Source organism: Micromys minutus (assembly GCF_963924665.1).
Source record: "Micromys minutus genome assembly, chromosome: 1".
NCBI classification, from domain to species: Eukaryota; Metazoa; Chordata; class Mammalia; order Rodentia; family Muridae; genus Micromys; species Micromys minutus.
In genome coordinates, this window is record NC_137969.1 from 140,807,150 (window position 1) to 140,830,023 (window position 22,874).

The following is a 22,874-nucleotide window of genomic DNA, read 5'->3' on the forward strand; positions in this document are numbered from 1 at the left end:
GAGGTCCATAGCATAATCTCAGAATTACACCCACTGCAGTTATTTTTAGAGCATACTGTTTTCTAGATAGGACCTGTTTGTGTTAGCCTTTCCATCAGACCCAGCTCTACTTTATGGAGAATCTCCTTCCTTGTAACCAGCCAGCCTGGCAGGAGTGAGAAAATAAGGAGACACTTCTGTTTCCCTCCTTGGCTGTCAAACGATTGGAGGAATTTCCCCAGTAATCTTCTGCTGAGAAAACAAATGTTTGGTCTTTGGGGACACCCAGAGGAGAAATTTATTTTGGGGAGGATCATTTACAAGCAAGAGGAGGTTAACATTTCTGGAGCCTAGGAGCTAAGATAAAAGTCCCCTGACATGCCAGGCATGCTAAGCTATGCATATGTCTTGTAAGATTCCTAAAGAAGGAAGAAAGGGTGAATGGCTCCTTTCATCTTTCTTCCTAAAATGATCACACTGAATATGTTTTCCTTCTGCATTTCACTATTAATTTGGCTTTTTATTGACTTATTGAATTAGTTTTGTTTGTAAGTGACAGCTTACACTTCCCTATATTATGTTTTTTTTAAATCATGTACAGAGACCATGCCTTTGCATAGAACAAAGTAATACTTAATAGTTTTTTTAAGGTAATCTTACAAGTGTGTTCTGTATTCAAACATAACAGATCCTACTGAAAATCATCTTAAAACACTTACAACCCAGAGTGGAAATCAGGGAGTCTGAATCATATCCATGTTCCCTTTACCCAAAGCACAAAATTTTCTTCATTTTTTTTTTTTTAAATTTGGAAGGGAGGAAGGAAGTGATGGAGGAATGAAGGGAGAAAGGAGGAAGGAAGGAGGAAATTTGAAAGCTGTGTTCCATTTGTTTGTGAGATTGAGAGGACATGGGATTGCTGGGGCAATTCCAGACAGGGCTATTTTTGTTATGTTATTACAAATATCAAACAGAAGGGAAACCTGGAGGGTGAGAGGTTCTGGAAACATGTGGTAGTTAATTCAACATATACTCAGGGATGCAATGCTGTGGTGGCTCTGGATTATATCAACAGGCATAGTGATGTTTCTAAACTTATGCACCTGCAACTATCCCTTAAAGGAAGGTGATAAATGAATTAACTATGTACTGGAGGCACAAACCTTCAATATTTAGAAATTGACTGCCATGGGGGATGCAGAAGCAGTGCCAGGGCAAGAAGTCACTATTCAGCTGACTCTTCAGTTCTTAAGTGATGTAAGGGTTTAGGAAGCAGTCATACAAATGCTTCATGCGGCTGTAGCACTCTGAAAGGGAGGACATGAAAAATTTATATGTTGGATCTGGTACATGTGGCAGGGGTAGGGTCAACATCACACAGAAAATTAGCAAACACATCAAACTAAGCAGAGTTTCTCTAAGCAATAGGGTTTGAGTGGTCATGTCTCCAGTTGGCCATTCACAAACACTTGTCATGGTGTTTCAGTATGAGCATCTTAAGGAGAAAAGCTAGAAAGCTTCAACCAATGGAAATTCCAAATGTGGACAGAGAAGTGATGAACAGTTTTTTGAGTGAATCCATGCTTACTAATCCTAAGAATATAGTTCTAAATGTATCAACAGGACTGTCCTCCTCTGATATCATCATAGTTATTTCAGACAGAACATAATAGTTCTATTCTAGAAATCTGAAGACTGCTTTAAGGCATAGTGTGATTTGTAAATATTGAGGGCAGTGGGATTTTTTTTTGTTTTTTTTTTTTGTTTGTTTGTTTTGTAATTAAGAAAAACCAAGACTTTCTTTTTACAAACTTTTGAACTTGATGGGTGTATAATGTCAAAAACAGTTTAGTCCCAACCAAACTATATAAAAACCATTTTCTTTGACAGAGAAGGCCCAGTACTTAAATGGATAGTATATAACCAAATACCATAGATTATCTTAGCTGCTTCATTATATATTTTACCTTCAATCTCTCAATACTGGGCCTGTGAAATATAATTTTTCTTAAAAAATCTAACACTCACCAAATAAATGTATGATTCTTATAGTTCAAAATGGTCACTTGGTAGATTCTGAGGTACTTAGCTCTTGGAACTATCTCTTATTTTTATTCAGAAGAAAAGGCCATGTCTGACACCAATGTTGGGTCATGAATCTGTGCCTGACAGGATATACAATGTAGGTAAGAACCTATTGCTATATTTCTCGTAAATGAACATGGTATGAAAATGATTCCTAATTACATATACCCTAATATTAAAGCATCTCTGAACTCGTATCAGAGAATATTTGGAAGTAGATAGTAGAGTTGCCAAGGTGCAGAGCCAAGAAAACACTAAACCATGAATGGGACATGTATATCACATACTATTCTTTTTTATCCAGCAGTCATCTGTTGAGGATTGTTTTGTTTGCTACGGTTTGCAATACTAAATACTGGCATCCCAAAGTTACTCACAGGGATGAGAGACTCATGTAATCTTATTATTCAAGTTATCACTGGCTGGTAAATAAAGATGCTTCTAGCCTATAGCTGGGCAGAAGAGAGATAGGCAAAAATTTTAGTTCCCAGGCTTGAAGGAAAAAAGAAGAAGATGGAGAGAGTTACAGACACCATGGGGGAAAATGAGTCATGAAAACATGGTGAAAAGTGCTAGCTAACTGGAGTTAAAAAAATGCCAGATGGAACATGGTAAAACATAACTCAGGGTTATAGATAGGGAAGTAGATGCTTGTCTTATTCAGGGTTTCTATCCTTGTACAAAACATCCTGATCAAGAAGCAAGTTGGGGAGAAAAGGGTTTATTCAGCTTACACTTTCATATTGCTGTTCACCACCAGAGGAAGTCAGGACTGGAACTCAAGCAGGTTAGGAAGCAGGAGCTGATGTCACTTACTGGCTTGCTTCCTCTGGTTTGCTTAGCTTCCTTTCTTATAGAACCCAGGTCTACCAGGCCAGAGATGGCACCACCCACAATGGATTGGGCCCTCTACCCTTGATCACTAGTTGAGAAAATGCCTTACAGCTGCATCTCATGGAGGCATTTCCTCAAGTGAGGCTCCTTTCTCTGTGGTAACTCCAGCTTGTGCCAAGTTGACACAATACTTGCCAGTACAATGCTAATAGCTTAGATCATAGATATCTGCCCATCTTTAGTGTTAATTAAGATTTATTTATAAACATAAATTTTGCATGTTTTTTATTTGGAAACTGAATAATCAAAGGCAAGATAGAAATTCCTGATCGAGATTAAATATTTTTTATCATTTTTATTGGATATTTTCTGTATTTACATTTCATATATTAATCCCTATCCCCTTTCCCCTCTTCTTCCTCCTCCTCTCCTTGCTTCTGTGAAGATATTCCCACTCCCAACCACCCACTCTCACCTCAGTGCCTTGGCATTCTTCTTCACTGGACCAAAGGCCTATCCTCCCACTGATGTCAGACAATACCATCCTCTGCTACAAATGCAACTGGAGCCATGGGTCTCTCCATGGGTACTCATTGGTTGGTGTTTTAGCCCCTGGGAGCTCTGGGGGATTTGGTTGGTTAATATTGTTGTTCTTCCTATGGGGTTGCAAACCCTTTCAGCTCCTTCAGTTCTTTCTTTAGTTCCTCCATTGTGGTCCCTGAGCTGAGTCTGATGGTTAGCTGCAAGCATCCTCCTCCATATCAGTATGGCTCTGGCAGGGCCTCTGAGGAGGCATCCATATTAGGCTGTTGTCATTAAGGACTTCTGGGTATCAGAAATAGTGACTGGGTTTGGTGACTGCATATGAGATGGATCATGAGGTGAGGCAGTGTCTGGATGATCTTTTCTTCAGTCCCTACTCCTCTGATATTTTCTTGTATTTCCTCCCTTGAGTACATGTGAACACAAAATTATTTATCTTATTGTTTTTGAGATATATTTGTATAGTTCCGGATATCCTAGAACTTGTGCTATAGGACAGGCTGGCCTAGAACTCAGAGATCCCTATGATATGCTGGGATTAAAGGAATGGGTCACTATGCCTGGATACTGTTTTATTTTATTTATATTTTTTACATACAAATTTAAAAAGAAGTTTAAATTAACCAGGTAAAATGGCACACATCTTTGAAACCAGCACTCAGGAGGCAGATACAAGTAGATCTCTATGAATTCAAGGCCAGCCTGGCTTTCAATGAGAGTTTGAAGATGGCCAGTGCCCTCATAAGATTGTGTTTCAAGTATATATAAGTCAACAAACACAGAGATGTAGAAATTAAATAAAAGAATGAGATAAATAAATAGACAAGATTCATTTCAAACCCTGAGACTGCAGTGTGGACTCAACACTCAACAGTCAAGAGCATAGGCTGCCTGTCCAGTGAACCTAGTTAGATTTTCAGGATTCATAGACATCAGTAACTCCAGTTCCAGGGTTTCCTGTGCCTTATTCCATCTATGTATCAAGCATACATACATACGTACAAGTAAAAACACACATACTTGTTGTAAGGATATAAATAAGATTTAAAAATAGGGACCTAAAATGTACTTCTGAGCAAGTAGGTTTGGAGAGGGACTAGGATTCCATACAAAAACATTTCTTTAGAATAAAAACCATGGTATGGAAATGAATGTGGTAATATGCCTTTAAGTTCTAGATAAGCAGAGCCTGGAATAAAGTGGTAATTAAAGCAGAAAAGGGGTGTGGAAAGTGAACCTTGGTATGGGCCCATCAGCAGGAACCCATTTCAACTTAGATAAGGTGAACTTTGGTTTTGGCTCAGGATTGTTTTGAATCCAAGTACTGGCAGAAGCCGGAACCTCCCTCTGTTGTCACGTAAGTTTGTCCCTTTGAAACAAAGTACTCCGTTGACCTTCCTTCACAAAGTTTTTTTCTTACTGGTGTTGCTTCATACCTAGGTATTTTGGCATAATCTATTTCTAAATGCACAGAACTCTTGGCCAGCTTTAGCTCTTTTTTATTTTGCTGTCACAAAGATTATCTACATCTTCTGATCTTGATCTTAGGGTCATGAAATATAATACTTCGGTTTTGTTATTAAAAGCCTAAACATCAAGGAAATCGAGGACAAACCTAAGGAAAATAGGTGTAGAAGAGAGAGAAGACTCCCAACTAAATGCCCCAGTAAATATATTCAACAAAATTATAGAAAAAACTTCCATAACCTAAAGAGATGACCATGAACATACAAGAAGCCCATAGAACCCCAAATAGATTGAAGAAGAAAATAATTCTTCCTAACATATAATGGTCAAAACAACAAACGATCAAAACAAAGAAAGAATATGAAAAGTAGTAAGGGAAAATGGACAGGTAGCATATAAAGGTAGACCAATCAGAATTACACCAGACTTCTTAACAGACTATGAAAGCTAGAAGACCCTGAACTGATGTCATCCAGACCCTAAGGAAAAACAACTGCCAGTCCAGGTTACTATATTCAACAAAACTCTCAATTTCCAAGGATGGAGAAACCAAGATATTCCATGACAAAAGCAAATTTAAACAATATCTGTCCACAAATCCATCTCTACAAAGGATAATAGATGGAAAACTTCAACACAAACAGGAAAACTTCACCCCAGAAAAAGCAAGAAATTACTTTTCTTGCAACAAACTCCAAAGAAGAAAAGCACACAAACATAATTTTACTTCCAACAACAAAAATAGCAGGAAACAACAATCAGTATTCCTTAATATCTCTTAAAATCAATGAAATCAATTTCCCAAAAAAGAGACATAGAACATGAGACTGAATATAGAAACAAGACTCAGAATTTTGCTGCATACAGGAATCTCATCTCAGCAACAAAAACAGGCACTATCTCAGAGTAAAAGGTTGGGAAAACAATTTCAAAGCAAATGGTCTCAAGACACAAGCTGGAATAGTCATCCTCATATAGAATAAAACAGATTTTCAACCGAAAGTCATCAAAAAAGATAAGGAAGGACACTTTTTACTCATCAAAAGAAAAATCCATTAAGATGAATTCTCAATTTTGAACATCTATGCTCCAAATACAAGGGCACCCACATTCATAAAAGAAATTCTACTAAAGTTCAAAGCATATATTGCACCACACACAGAAATAATGAGAGACTTCAACACCCCACTCTTATCAATGGACAGATCATGGAGACAGAAACTGAACAAAGACACAGTGAAACTAACAGAAGTTATGAACCAAATGGATTTAACAGACATCTATAGAATATTTCATTCTAAAACAAAAAATTTTTACCAACCTAAATAGAAATGAAATACGTTGGCTATATAAGAGTATTAATTGTTATAACTGGCATAAAATTTTGGGATTGGTGGAGGCCTGTTTTCTATAAAATAACCTGAAACAATGAATATTCTAAAAGTGTGGCACATGAACATTATTACTTCAGTAGTAAAAGAAGAAAATAAGACAAGTAAGGATGAACAACAATTCCCCAAATGAAGACAGAGCAGGTCTGGCATTTGTAAAGATAATTGATATTTAGAGTAGTTTTGCAAAGCGTTTATGAACAGGCAAATCTTGTGAATCATAGTTAAGCTCAATAATTGTTTTTGGGGATAGCTCCTATTTTTGGGGTGATTGTGAGCTAAATTCTTATTTAGGTTTCTTGTTTAATACAGGATTTCTTTTTTAGGGATGATCCTGTCCACAGCAGGCTAACCACCGCCCTTCTAATTATTTAAATTATTGTAGTAAACTTGACCACAGGCTAGACTTGCCTCTCAGATGACCCTAAATTTTGTCAAGTTATTAACTGAAGCTAATCCAGATGGATAACAAATATTCTCCAACTGGACTTGGGACATGCTCTGCTGAAAGGAATTAATAGCTAGTATTGTGAACCTGGTTAAAAGTCAAGAAAAAAAAATCCAGCTTGGTACCTCCTCTTGCTATTTTGTCATATGTTCACATCGGCAAATTACCTTCGAATGTTTGTTAATAGTCATAAATGTAGATTGTTCTCAGCCTTTATCAGGGAGTTCATTGTAGTGAACACTAATCAATGGAGAGACTGACAAGTGGCCAAAAGGCTGAGAATGATAAGGCCTCAGACTAAGGTTTAAGGAATACTGCAAAAGTATGGGGAAAGAATATAAGAACCTGATGAGAAGAAGATGTGCAAAGAAACCCTTTCTTCTGCATATGCTACGGTCATTGCTTTCATAAACTCAAAGCCTCTGTGTCCTGCACAGGTTTTGTATAAGATAAAGCAGTCAAAATTCTAGAATTAATGGGGAGGAGCTCTTTATACTCCACACATAAGTAAAGACATATTAGACTTGTAGATTCTTTGAGAGGAGGAATCATTATTATGGAGAGAGGTGGCCGCTGGTACATTGTTTGTGCTCCAGTGATGTCCACTCATGATCAAGTGCATGTATATATATAAGCACTAATTGAACTTACTGGTTTATTTAATAATAAAACAATAGGAAAGAAAGTTGGAATTGGGACATATTGGGTGAGGCCAGTGGAAAGGAGGAAAGTGATCATAAGGAAAGGTTTTATTATTTTATTGAACCAAGGTAAGAAATTTCATATGAATGATTAAACAAAATCAGCAAAGCAGATTGTGTGTCTGTGGGGGTTATTTCAGACCTAAAATATAACTTGAGCCAGGCTATGTTGTCACTTAAAAATATGATTTTCTCTTGCATGCATACTTTCAAAGTAAAAGAGAATGGAACATTTATGTCTACTCAAAAAGGCAGAATGAGAATGGCAGTGTTCAGGTAGTTGTGAGTTAGACATAAGATGGAAAGTAAACAAATAATTTTGCCAAGACATAGAATTCCCAAATACTGGAATTTAAAGCAGAAGCAGGTAAGAATAGTTGTTTGAATAATTATTGTTTGAAAAATGTTTGTAATTAACGGAGGGCAGCCTCCACTCCAGGTTTGTTAGGGAATGTTTTATGGAAGTTTTGTATACCACAAAATAACCAGGAACAATATCTTTCCTTATACAGATGGAAAAAGTGAGTCTGTTTAAAAACCATGATACCTGAATGCTAGTATTTATGAGCAATAAAAAAGGAAAGATAAAAGAAGGAAAAAATAGTCTATTAATGATGACAAAGCATGTTGAGAATTTGTAAAATAACTGGTATTTAGAGAGGTTTTTCAAAGGTTTTGAAAACATACAAACTTTGGGGACTTCAGTGACCTCAGTGATTGTTGCTGGGCATAGCTCCTCATTTACATTAAAACATTATAAATTGAACACAGGATGCTGTTTTTATAGCCTCAAGCATGTATGTGGCACGAAATCTTTTGTGCTTTCAACATAGAGTGAATCCATGTGAGCCATGTTCAATGAAGTTCTGACATTGTCTTGTTTCAGTGGGAAGGCACCTGGTGAGAATAGGTTCTTGCTGGAAGCGGCTTCAGAGGCTCATCTCTCAGGTTGCTCTACTTTTGCCTCCATGAAGCTACTCTCTTTTCTTCTTTCCCATGTTAGCAGTCTTATGGCAACAAAAGAGGCAACATTTTGTGATGATGAATACCACAGCTACCACACAGACCAATAGGAACCCAAAGACATCCAGAGAGTGGTACTGGAACCAGCTAAGATCATGCAGAGCTGGGCGAAGGTGCTTGGCTCCTTTGTTGCGCATGGTATACTCGATCCAGAAGACAGCCCTGTCCAGAGGCTTCATTGGCTGATCATGGTGAATTCTGGATAATCTCATGGCATTCTTTTTATAGCTGAAGGGACAATGTAAACAAACAAAATTAAAGAAAAGATAATTCGCTGATTTATATAACATTTATTGGATTGGATTGGATTGGGATTGAGTCCCACAAGTGACTCAAAATGAATTGTATAGATTTGCTATACAAGTGCTGTGTTTTATGAGGTTGTAGGGAGGACAGTTGAGTGACAGGAAGTCAATGAAACAGTCTTATTTAGCACAGCTTTTTCCTGAACTTGGAGTGTGGCAGGTACTAGCCTTGAAGTACTTAATGAGCTCCTGCAACCACCTCCAACTAATGAGCTTATCAGTTTCCACCAGCACATCAATTGCATATTCTACCTCTGTTTTTTGCTTTATTCTTCATAAAATATTTATTTTTAATTTTAAGTTTTGCAGTTGAGCAATAATTGACACACTGACAAGAGACAGTAAGGAGAGATAAATCACATGAGTGTGTTTGTGTGTAACATGTAATACATGATTTAAGAACAAGAAGTAGATACAGAATTTTTTAACTCTCATAGGGCAATATTTAATATTGGATATCTCCTCTATACCTTCAGTTTCTCCTCTTCTCTTCTACCTCTGTTTCTGAATTTCTTTTTATAACTAGATTCCTGATTTAAAAACAGTTCTTGAAACCCATAGGACTCCAAATAGAGTGGACCAGAAAAGAAATTCCTCCCAACACATAATAGTCAAAATGCCAAATGCCCAAAGCAAAAAAAGAATACTAAAAGCAGTAAGGGAAAAAGGTCATGTAACATATAAAGGCAGACCAATCAGAATCACACCTGACTTCGCAACAAAGACTATGAAAGCTAGAAGATCCTGGACAGACATCATGCAGGCCCTAAGAAAACACAAGTGTCAGCCCAAGCTACTATAACCAGAAAAATTCTCAATCACCATAGATGGAGGGTCCAAGATATTCCAAGACAAAACTAAATTTACACAATATCTGACCATAAACACAGCACTACAACGAACTATAAGTGGAAAACCCAATACAAGGAGGGAAACTACATCCTAGTAGAAACAAGAAAACACCTAAGCAAGAAAACCAAAAGAAGAAAGACACACAGGCACAATTCTACCTCTAAAAGCAAAAATAGCAGGAAACAGCAACCACTATTCCTCAATATCTGTAAACATAAATGGACTCAATTCCCCAATAAAAAGCATAGGCTATCAGACTGGATACATAAACAGAATCCAGCATTTTGCTGCATACAGAAAACTCATCTCAGAGACAAAAACAGACACTGGCCATTCTAATATCGAATAAATATTTTTTATTTATTTTCAACCAAAAGTTATCAAAAAAGATAAGGAAGGACATTTTTTTACTCATTACAGGAAAAATTTGACAGGAGGAACTCTCAATCCTCAGCATATATGCTGCAAATACAAGATCACCCATATTCATAAAAGAAACTCTTCTAAAGCTCAAAAAATATGTTGTACCCCACACAATAATAGTGGGAGACCTCAACACCCAACTCTCATCAATGGACAGATCATGGAAACAGAAACTGAACACAGTGAAACTAGAAGAGGTTAGGAACCAATAAGAATTAATAGACATCTACAGAACATATACTGAAACAAAAGAATACACCTTCTTCTCAGCACCTCATGGCACCTTCTCCAAAACTGACCATATAATTGGTCACAAAACAAGCCTCAATAGATATAAGAAGATTGAAATACACCCATGCATCTTATCAGATCACCATCGACTAAGATTGGTCTTTAATAACAACAAAGACAACCAAAAGTCCATATACACATGGAAACTAAACAATGCTCTATTAAACCATAGCAGGGTCAAAGAAGAAATAAGAAAGAAATTAAGGATTTTCTAGAATTCAATGAAAATGAAAACACAACATATCCAAACCCATGGGATGCAATGAAAGCAGCACTGAGAGAAAAACTCATATCTCTGCGTGCTTCCAAAAAGAAACTGGAGAGCACATACACTAGCAACTTGACAGCACTGTTGAAAGCTCTAGAATAAAAGGAATCAGATAAACCCAAGAGGAGTAGACGGCAAGAAATAATCAAACTCAGAGCACAAATGGACCAATAGAAACAAAAAGAACCATTCAAAGAATCAACAAAACGAAGAGCTGGTTCTTTGAGAAAATTAACAAAACTGATAAACTTTTAGCCAGACTAACTAGAGGGCAAAGAGAGAGTATACAAATTAACAAAATCAGAAAGGAAAGTGGAGACATAACAACTGAAACTGAGGAAATTCAAGAAATCATCAGATCCTACTACAAAAGCCTATAATTAACAAAACTGAAAAATCTGGAGGAAATGGATGAATTCCTAAACAAACACCAGATACTTAAAATAAACAAGGACCAGGTAAACCATCTAAATAATCTCATAACACCTAAAGAAATAGAAGTAGTCATCAAAAGCCTTCCAACCAAAAAAGCCCAGGTCCAGACAGGTTCAGTGCAGAATTCTATTTGACATTTATTGATGACCTAATACCAATACTCTCCAAACCATTTCACAAAATAGAGTCAGATGCAACACTACCTAACTCATTTTTCAAGGCCAGAATAACCCTCGTTCCTAAACCACACAAAGACCGTATAAGGAAAGAGAATTACAGACCAATGTCACTTATGAACATTGATGCAAAAATACTCAACAAAATCCTTGCAAACCAAATCCAAGAACACATCAAAATGATCATTCACCATGATCAAATAGGTTTCATCCCTGGGAGGCAGGGACGGTTTAATATATGGAAATCCATCAATGTAATCCACCTATAAACAAACTCAAAGAAAAAATCCACATGGTCATCTCACTAGATGCTGAGAAAGCATTTGACAAAATTCAACACCCCTTCATATTAAAAGTCTTGGAAATAACAGGAATCCAAGGTTCATACTTAAACATAATAAAAGCAATCTACAGAAAACCAATAATCAACATCAAACTTAACAGTGAGAAACTTGAATCAATCTCACTAAAATCAGGGACTAGACAAGGCTGCCTACTCTTTTCCTACCTATTCAACATAGTACTGTAATTCCTGGCCAGAATAATTAGACAGAAAATGGAAATCAAAGAGATACAAATTGGAAAGGTGAAGTAAAAATATTGCTATTTGCAGATGACATGATAGTGTACGTAAGTGACCTCAAAAATTACACCAGAGAACTTCTACAGCTGATAAACAAGTTCTGCAGAGCGGCTGGATATAAAATTAACTCAAACAAATCAGTAGCCTTCCCATACTAAAAGGACAAAATGTGGAGAAAGAAATTAGGGAAAAGATACCCTTCATAATAGTCACAAAAAATATGAAATACCTTGGTCTGACTCTAACTAAGCAAGTAAAGGTTCTGTATGACAAGAACTTCAAATCTCTAAAGAAGGAAATTGAGGAATATCTCAGAAAATGGAAAGATCTTCCATGATCATGGATTGGAAGAATTAACTTTGTAAAAATGGCCATCTTACCACAAGCAATTTACAGACTCAATGCCATCCCCATCAAAATTCCAACCCAGTTCTTCACTGAGTTGGAAACAGCTATATGCATTTTCATCTGGAATAACAGAAGACCTAGAATAGCGAAATACATCCTCAACAACAAGAAAACATCTGTGGGAATCACCATCCCTAACCTCAAGCTATATTACAAGTCAATTGTGTTAAAAACTTCATGATACTGGTACAGAGATAGGTATGTGGATCAATGGAATAGAATAGAAGATCCAGAAATGAACCCTCACAAATATGGTCTCTTGATTTTGACAAAGGGGCTGTAAACATTTAATTAAAAAAGGACAGCCTCTTCAACAAATGGTGTTGTTCCAACTGGCACTCAGCATGCAGAAGAATGAAAATAGTCACTTTCGTATCTCCTTGTACAAAGCTCCACATCAAACCAGGTACACTGGAATTATTAGAAGAGAAAGCAGTGAATACCTTAGAACACATAGGCACAGGAGAGAATTTTCTGAACAGAACACCAATGGCTCATGCTCTAAGTTCAAAGATTGACAAATGTGACTTAATGAGATTGGAAAGTTTTTATAAGGCTAAGGACCCTGTCAATAAAACAAAACGGCAGGCAACAGATTGGGAAAAGATCTTTACCAATCCCATATCTGATAGAGGACTATTATCCAAGGTATACAAAGTACTCAAGAAGTTAGACACCAGAGAATCAAACATCTCTATTAAAAAAGGGGTACAGAGCTAAACAAAAAGTTCTAAATTCAGGAATATCGAATGGCTGAGAAGCATCTAAGGAAGTGCTCAACATCATTAGCCATCAGGGAAATGCAAATCAAAACAGCCCTGAGAATCACACCAGTCAGAATGGCTAAGATAAAAAATTCAGATGACATCAGATACTGGTGAAGATGTGGAGAAAGAGGAATACTTCTCCACTTTTGGTGGGGTTGTAAACTGGTACAACCACTCTGGAAATCAGTCTGGCAATTCCTCAGAAAATTGGACATAGTACGACCTGAAGACCCAGTCATTCCACTTCTTTGCATATACCCCAGAGATGCTCCAACATACAAGAACACATGCACCACAATGTTCATAGCAGCCCTATTTATAATATCCAGAAGCTGGACAGAACCCAGATGTCTGTCAGTAGATGACTGGATACAAAAATTGTGGTATATTTACACAATGGTGTACTACTCAGCTATCAGAAACAATGACTTTATGAAATTCTTAAGAAAATGGATGCATCTAGAGAATATCATCCTGCATTAGGTAACCTAGTTATAAAAGAATGGATATAATATGCAGTCACTGATAATTAGATACTAACTCCAGATAGCTCTGAACACCTCAGAAACAACTTACAGACTATATGATGTTCAAGAAATCAAAGTCCCCAAAAACCCCTATATCCATGTTTTAATGTTGATTATCTTACTAATATTTCCACCAGTAGAATTTGTACATACATTAATTTATAACTTTCTTTTGCTCTGTGCCAATGAGAGTCCATAAAACCTGATTTATGGGATATGTCATTTAGAATTGTTTGGAGTATTGTCTTAGCCATGGTTACTCATACTTTACTTGGAAGAATAGTAATGTGCTTTATTTTGGGTTACTATTTTCCATTGGAAATGGGGAGTATAACTCAAAGCCGATTCCTTGATATGAACAGCACAATGCATTGTGGAAATTAACAAGGACACATAAACACAAGTTTCTGGCATCCTGTGCTAAACAAAAAAGTACAGTCATATATTTGATAGAATCATGAAATGCTTTGCCAGGGAATATTGGTGCCAGGGAAAAAAGTGGAAAGCTAAGACAAAGCTAGAGACCAGGACTGCTCTGTCCCTCCAACATATGTCCCACATGTGCCCATGTGAACAGCCTTCAGAACCTCCCTTTCAATATGAAAGGAAGTACAGCAAGCTAAGTTGTGAACATGGTCATCTTTCTACCTGACTATGTGGCATTGGTCAACTTCTTTAGCATTTCAGGGACTCTAATGCAGGACTACATTAGATGACTTCACACTCTTTTCCAAGTCTAAACATCTATAGATCTAAACACACTGGCATGTCAGAAGCATCCTATGGTAAAAACAATGTTAAATAAGATTAAAAATCTCCATATTAGAAGTTAAAAAAAAACAGTTCTTAATTTATCATTCTTTCTTCCACAGAATTCTCCCCAGACTGGAAACAATGAAATTCTGTTCCTGAATTAGGAGACTGTGTAGGTAAGAATCAGCTGCACTTTTTCCTCTTGACATTAAGATTGGGTACATTTGTTTCCTGGCAAACCTTGAAAGTACCAACAATGTTCTCTGGGTGTGGTAAGAATTTAATTCTCTCATTTCTTCACTACCAGTTATGCAAAATCACATGTCACCCTAGAAATAATATGAACTTTTACAAGAGTTTTATAGCTTCCTAAAATATGGGTAAATGCTTAAAGATTCATTAACACCAAGGGTCATGATTACTTTACTATGGACACTCTGTTATATTTAGAAGTGGTCTTCTTACTATATATATATATATATATATATATATATATATATACATATATATATATATGTATATATATATATATACATATATATATATATAATTTGTAATATTATTTATGTATATAGAATAGTTTCACACTAATCATGTCTAATTCATTGAAATATAAATTCGGAGTAACTTTATTTTCAAATAAGCACATATTTCAGACACGAGAAATCAGTTATTCAAAATTATTCTTCTTCAAATAGGATAATCATCAATCTGAAGGTGTAAATCTATTAATATTTTTAAAGAAATAGTTATTTAAACCAAGCATAAATGTACGTATTTTCAATCCCAGCACTCAGGAGGCTGAAACAGGCAAATCTCTATCAGTTTAAGCCTGCTCTTGTTGCTATATAGTGAGACTATGTTTCATGAAATAGAAAAGAAAAAGCTCACTTTAAAAAAAAATCCCAACTTCAAACAAACAAACAAGCAAACAAACAGACTCACGAAGGGTCACTGATGACGGTCTTTAGGGCAGTGAGAAGGTCCGTAGTTGACAGTGTGTTGAAGTTCACTCTAACAGCTGCTCCCTTGGCTACCATGTGATTAATATTATCCGCTTGATCCGCAAACAAGGGAATACCAACGATAGGGATGCCATGGTAGATTGCCTCATAGACGCCGTTAGTTCCACCATGAGCTGTAAATACTTTGGTTTTTGGATGACCTGTAATAAGAAGTTTGACATAATTATTGATAATAGTATTAAAGGAGAAATATAAAGGCTTATAAGGGGGATGTCCTCAAGACAGTATATTACAATAGTCACAAATTTGTAGTGAAACTTTGCCTTACCAAGAAGATCACTCTGGGGGATCCACTTGTACAGCCGAGTATTGGATCCTAAGGTGTCTGGTTTCTTACCATCAAATCTCCACAGAACCTGTTTCCCAAAGACAATACTTATTTAATTACAGAAACTCCAAGGCCTTGGTCTATCTTGATTTTGGAGAATTGAGATTACTCAGTTGAATATTTCCCAGATGATGAACAATAAAATTTAAGAGAGGGAAAAAAACAGTACTGACAAAAATGTATAATTTTAAGCAAAAAATGTTTAAAATCTGTACATTTATCTTTGTTTTGTAAAATAAAGTCATTTAAAAAATTATATCCAATACATCCATGTGCAGGAAGCACTAGTTATTATTGCTCTGTAGGTAGAGCTCTACTGTCGAAGACAATTGCAGCTTACTTAAGATCAGCTTTCATTTTGCAGCACAAAAAATATGATTTGTGCTTGCCATACACTGCTGACTGATTGGTTGCTCAAGGTGGTACCAGGAGAGTAGCCCACCATTTTAACAGTGCATCTTCTGATCCCATCCTCCTTCTGGAACTCTGTGCTGCAAGATGGATAGGTTGCACCATCCACCAACTCATATATACAATTTTAATGATGGTCTTAAATTTTTTGTTTCAAAATATTTAAACCATTTATGAGACATATGAGTAGAGAAATTAGCACAACATTTGTAAAATGTTTGATATTGTTTTCATTGTATAACAAAAATAAACCCAAGAGCTGTTTAGCATTAAAAAAATTAGTATGAGATATGAAAAGACTGAAATAAGTCAAACATTTTTAGTACATGGTTTTATAATGACTTGAGCATGACATTTTATTATACTAACTTTATATGTCTGAAAATTTTGATAATAGTGTCAAATTTGAGTATACACAAAATTTCAGATGGTTAATATGGTCTCAACTGGAAAGAAACTATAGTCAATTAATAATAGTTTATTATTATATTGATTTCATATATAATACTATATATATTGGATATGTGTACATATCATATATAATTTAAATACTACTTTGCATCTTTTCAAGTCATAGGCACACAATTTTACCTATATTTTTATGTTACTTAGGCTACTCATTATAACTAGGTTTATTTTGACTAATAATATATCATATGATATAATTTAACATTTCTAAAAATCATTTTTTTCTTACCAGGAAGTATATTTACTTCATCTTAGATAAAATTTGTTACAATAAGCATAAAGTACATGTAAAACAAATGTTAACATGGAAATTAAACTATGTTTTTATAATTGTCCTAAATTTAATTCATGTTACAATCAAACTGAGTTCTAAAGTACAAGAAATTCTCACAAATGGGATACAAACTGTGAAGCTTTACTCTCTATATGCTTTGTGTTTAGTAAAATAAAAAATTATCTCTACAATATGGGAAATTAATATTAAGTAATAGAGAAAATGTAGTTTACAAGCATCAGAAGATTGCTGCTTTTAGAGAGTAATTCAAGAATACAATTCATGGAGGTGGGAACTGCTAGATTATTCCTATGTTATCCTTGCTTACTCATGAATCCATCTTAAATTACAGTACTTTTCACCATCCAGAAACATATGTCCATCTGATGTGCTAGAAGCAGAGTTCCTGATTATGAGTTCATAATTTTATAATCCTGGTCTTACTTTGGAGTCAGTGCCTATTTTCATCTTTTATATTTTCCCACACCAGTCATTGGGAAGAAGATATTTTCCTCCTTCTTTACAGATATTTATGCTATGTTTCTTGTATGTGGGTGTTTTGCCTGCATGTGATTCTATGCACTGTGTGCACTTCTGTGGGCCTGAAGAGCACATTAGATTCCCTGGCCCCTGAGTTGGGGATACTTGTGAGCTCCTATGTAAGTCCTAGCAATTAAGCCCAACAGTCATGAGCAACATGAGATCTTAATACATCACTGAGTCATCTTTCCAGCCCCAGCATAATATCCCTCATTACTGTATTCCTCTTTCTGTTTTCCTTCCTTACATCCTTTCTTTTACTTTTCTTTTCCTCTGACTTCTTTTGAGACATTGACACACTGGATGGCCCATAAAAGCTTGGGAATTGACTTGAAGTGTAAAGTCACTGTAACTATGAAGAAAAAGACCTACTTCAGATCTCTAAGCAGCAGCATGACAGGCATGCACAACCCTGCTGGATCTAAGTGTGATCTTTCAGGTCCTAATGTGAATCAGAAACAGAGTAATATTTTATCATCTGCAATTCATAATTTTCTTTTAAAAATGGTGTTTGAAATGCATAGGAAAGAGCCCATACTTTTTACATAGGTTTTGTTTTTATACTTTAAACCTTTCAGAGTTCAATAGACTTGTATTTGTTCACCTAGTAGACATGTTATTTTACCTTCTGTGGAATCTGGGCAAGAGCAGAAGCAACTACATTGGCCTTTTCTTCTGTCATGTTTTTAACCATTGATCCCAGAGAAAACACCACTACACCATGTTCTCCAGAGCTCTGAACAAATTCTTCCATTTCCTGTGAAGACAGATGTGACATCACAAATGAATGGCTATGTAGGAATGCATTGTCTCACAAACCTAGACAAACATTTCCAGAGGGAATTATGTAATTACTGGAATTATTTAAGGAAGACCAGTGTACCCATTGGGTCAGTATTCAGTGTCCATGGAACATACATTTGTACCATAGTACAGTTGACCATATTAAGAAAATTAGAGGGAAAAATTGTTCTTGGCAATGGTTCTTGAAATGGTCTGCTTTTTTCTATTTTCTTTTCACTCATTAATCTAACCCTGTACTTTGGCCAGGTCATTCTAACTACACCAGGGTTCTAGGACATTACTGGTAATCTCTGCTGTATACTTTTAAAAACAATCTATCATCTATCTATCTATCTATCTATCTATCTATCTATCTATCTATCTATCTATCTATCTATCATCTATCTATCTACCTATCTATCTATCTATCATCTATCTATCTATCTTTTATAACACAACACATAATATTTATTACACTGTGTATGATTTCATCATTACTATAACATTTTAAAATAGAATATAATTTCTCATTAGTGAAGAAACTGATTTGTTGCTTCTTTAGCTGTTCAACATGTCTCTAACTTTCAGTCGATGTTATTGAAGAGAATATAAATTCTTTTTTATGATTTACCTAAACACCCTTAAATCATTGACTACCTTCTGATGTGATATGAGATTTTGTTTAATGGTAATGAGACACAGAAATGTAAGGAAATAATGTATATGTCAATTGTCATGGAGTTCTAATAATCTACTTTTTATATCTTTCATGAAACCAAATATGAAAATAGTAGTGAAGAATTGTTTCCATGAAAAAGAAAAAACAGGCTTCTGCCAGTAATGTTTTTTGGCATCAGCAATAGTGACTTGGTTTGGTGGCTGAATATGGGATGGATTCCCAGGTGAGGCAGTTTCTGGATGATCTTTTCTTAAGTCCCTGCTCCTCTATTTGTTCCTGTATTTCTTCCCATAAATATTTTGTTCCCCATTCTAAGGAGAACTGTGGCATCCACATTCTGGCCTTCCTTCTTTTTGAGTTTCATAAGGTCTGAGAATTGTTTCTTGGGTATTCCAAGCTTTTTGGGCTAGTTTCCACTTATCAGTGAGTGCATACTATGTGTGTTCTTTGGTGACTGGGTTACCTCACTCAGAATGATAGTTTCTAGTTCTGTATATTTGCCTAAGAATTTCATGAAGTCATTGTTTCTAATAGCTGAGGAGTACTCCATTCTGTAAATGTACCACATTTTCTATATCCATTCTTCTGTTGAAGGACATCTGGGTTCTTTCAATGGATGCCTCCTCAGAGTTACAGAGGCTCCGGGATAGTCATACTGATATAGATGAGGACAGTTGGAGCTAACCATGTACCTCAATGGAGGAACTAGAGAAAGGACTGAAGGAGCTGAAGGGGTTGCTACCCCATGGGAAGAACAGCAATATTAACCAACCAAACCCTTAAGAACTTCAAGGGACTAAAACACCAACTAGTGAGTACACATGGAGAGACCAATGGCTCTAGTTAAATATGTAGCAGAAATAGCATTGTCTGGCATCAATGGGAGGAGAGGTCTTTGGTCCAGTGTAGGCTTGTTTTCCAAGTGTAGGGAAATGCCAAGGTGCTGAGGTGGGAGTGGGTGGTTGAGGTGGTTGAGAGTGGGAGTATCTTCATGGAAGCAAGGGGAGGGGAGATGGGAGTAGGAGGAAAAGGAGCTAACATTTGAAATGTAAATGCAAAGAATATCTAATAAAAATGAGAAAAAAAGGAAAAAGAGTTTATTAAGGGAAACAATATACTCTTACCTTAGGCAGTGGTTTAGCTGGTTTGCAATGGAGTCCTCCAACAAATTCAAAATTAGGTAAGACTGGGTGTGGAAATTCTAAGTCCCAGAAGGTTCGAATGAGCCACATGTCTGCCTTTCCCATCACCTCAGCTAATGTTGTGGGTCTCCCTGCACCCCAAAAAACACATTAAAATTCACAATGGTGAAAGGGGTTTATGTAGAACATATGTGATTTCTTTAAATGAGTTGAGATCATGTAGTCAAAGCAATTTAAAATGTTCCAATTATGATTTTTGATATAACTGTATTAACATAAATGTTAATTGTGTCTAAATTACCTTGTTTTCCAATGTTACAACCATAATTGACTCTTGCAAATAACCTTGTAAATGCTAAAAAACCCAGATTTTGTAGAATATATATTGTAGTTTATACATTTTAGTGGCTATTCTCTTGATTTCTGATTCTTGAAATGCATGTGATAATCAGTAAGGTGTGACTAAGTTTCTTTTATTACTGCTGCATGATGCTTATTGCACGGGACTAGTATTGATAACTTAGTTGTATATGTCAAAGTTACTGCTGGATATTTCCAAAAATAGTTAACATTTAAACTTTTTTAGTATTAAGTTGAGCAATATTTTATTTAATGGAAAGGCACTTTAGAAATAAATGAATAAAAATGTGTTCATTTTGCAGCAAGATTTAAAGCTTTAAGACATAAGTTTTATAGATCTGAGACATCTCAGTGTCTAAAAAAAACTAAATTTCCTTGACTGGTTTTGCTCATAGCAATACTATTTATTTGTGAGAAGCCTGCCATGATATTCTAGATGAATGTTTTAAGTTGTAAGTGAGTAACCCTTATAAGGGAACACATTTTCTTCAGTGCTACACAGATAGTTGTGGTGGTAAATAATGAGTCCATAGAATTCTCATCTGCAGACACTACAGCTTTCAGAGAAACCTGGAGTTTCTTTTATTAAGATAAAAAGAGTAGATCAAATGATTGCTAAGAGAAACCTTCCATGTCTCACTCTTTATGTTTAGTAATTTCTGGAGTATTCTGAACAGTTACTCTACAGTATCTTGCCTTGTTTTGAGACTGATTGTTTTCTACTTTTTACCTTACCAGCTTACAATTAACAATCTCATTCAATGACTTTATATTCACTGATGCATATTCACATTCAAAGAAACATCAAGTCAGAATTTCACAGTAACAATGAAAGGCACAGTTTACCTAGAGCATCACTGTAAAACTGATTCCATGTCTTCTCTCTAAACGGTTGAAACCAAAAGTCAAAATACAGCACCTGCAACATATTCTTCACCCTTTCCACAAATGTCATCTGGTCACTTAGTTCTGAAAGAACCACAGGCACGTAGGAAGGAGGGAGTGGGAGCCCCCCACTGTACTTCTCACATTTGTATCCAGGACAGAACCGAAGACTGTACACTAAAGGTGTCTTAAGCAGTTCTGCTAGCAGCTCACCACAAGGACCTATGGCATCTGCGAGAATGACATCAAATTTAGATCCTTGGAGTTTTTTCATAAGACTCTTGTTCCAAACTACTGCTTTGCAGAAACTTTCAATGACGTCAGAATATTCAGTGAAGATGCTTTGCATTCTTGAATAGTATGTCCAAATCGACAGTTTTTGAAAATCGTGTGTCCACTCATCTACCCATTTTTCAAAAAAATATTCAAGATCATCTTTACTCAAAGGTACAGAGTAAATCTCAAAATTAATAGCAGATTCCTTGCTAGACTGGATGAGGATGGAAGCAGAAGCTACAAGAACGGTGACTTCATGACCTCTTTGGACTAGTTCATCGAGAATTATCTTTATATTCATCCAATGGCTATATTCTGTGGGCCACACCAGCACTTTCCCACATGCTGCAGGTCTAAAGTAGCACATGAGCTGTATCAACAGCAAAACTGAAATGTGTTTCATAGACATCTTGCAGAAATTGAATGCTTTTGATATCTGTCATTCTTAGCAGATGTTCATGCTTTTATGCAAAGTTCAATCAATCAAGAAGTTAACTTATAACTTCAAAACATCACAAAATAGATGAGAGCTATGGTGTAACATCCTGTGTAAATACACACAGGGGACGTGAACTCAAGGTTGATCAAGTTTATTTGTCTTTTTTCCGCTGATATTATTGAGATAATATTGATTTGCTTTTTATGATCAAGTGTCTTATCTTGAATACAACATATTAGAATTATGTAAAGAGTCACAGAAGTGGGTGCATTAGTATTTGTTAGAGGTAATCTTTTAAAAATTTTGAAATGTATAATTCAGTATGTTCCATCAAGTTGCCAAATTTCCTACTGGAAGGAAGAGGTGATTTTATAATGTTTAGTAAATGAAGAAATCGTACAATACTTCTATTAAATTACACACAGTTACTTTTGTTCTTCATGTTTTTTTAGTACACATATCTTCAGGTATGTCCTCTTTGGGTTCCTTTTATTATGTAAAACATTGTCATTATAAGGAACTTGGAGAGAATGAGGGTTCTTTCAGGTCAGAGTTGTACATGATGCAGGGAAGTTAGGGCAGGAATTAAAGGGAGGACCCTGAAGATAGGATCTGAAGTAGAGGTTGTAGAGAAACTGGCTTATCCTGATGGCTCCCTCAGCTCTCTCTTGTATAAAGGATCTCTTCCTAAGTATGCCAACAGTCACAGTTTTTTCACATCATTCATCAAACTAGAAAATGATCTAAAATCTGCTCTAAGTATTTTAGCTATCAAGGTTCCCTCCTCTCAGATGATATTAACTTGTGTTGAGTCAACCAAAAATTCACCAATGCAAAATCACAAAGGACTCCATTGAAGTACCTCTCCTAGGATTTCACTCTGATGAAAACCTATGGGAGATGTAGTTGCTTGTAATAACGTTCTTGTAACTAACTTCTCTCTTATGCTTTTATTAACAAATCAGTGAAATTTTGGCTTACCATGTCACACTTGAATGGACTCAC

At 35.9% G+C, this 22,874-nt stretch overlaps 1 protein-coding gene across 1 annotated transcript; it reads right to left on the bottom strand.

Annotated features, from left to right (window-relative positions):
* Positions 1–8,422: 8,422 nt before the first annotated feature.
* LOC308431651 (UDP-glucuronosyltransferase 2B1) lies at positions 8,423–21,839 on the bottom strand (the record flags this gene model as incomplete). The annotated part of the gene is made up of 6 exons (XM_080931201.1): positions 8,423–8,699; positions 15,205–15,424; positions 15,553–15,640; positions 17,931–18,062; positions 19,892–20,040; positions 21,116–21,839. 6 exons carry the CDS (start codon positions 21,837–21,839, stop codon positions 8,423–8,425), a joined length of 1,590 nt encoding a protein of 529 aa, XP_080787327.1.
* Between the last annotated feature and the right edge of the window lie 1,035 nt (positions 21,840–22,874).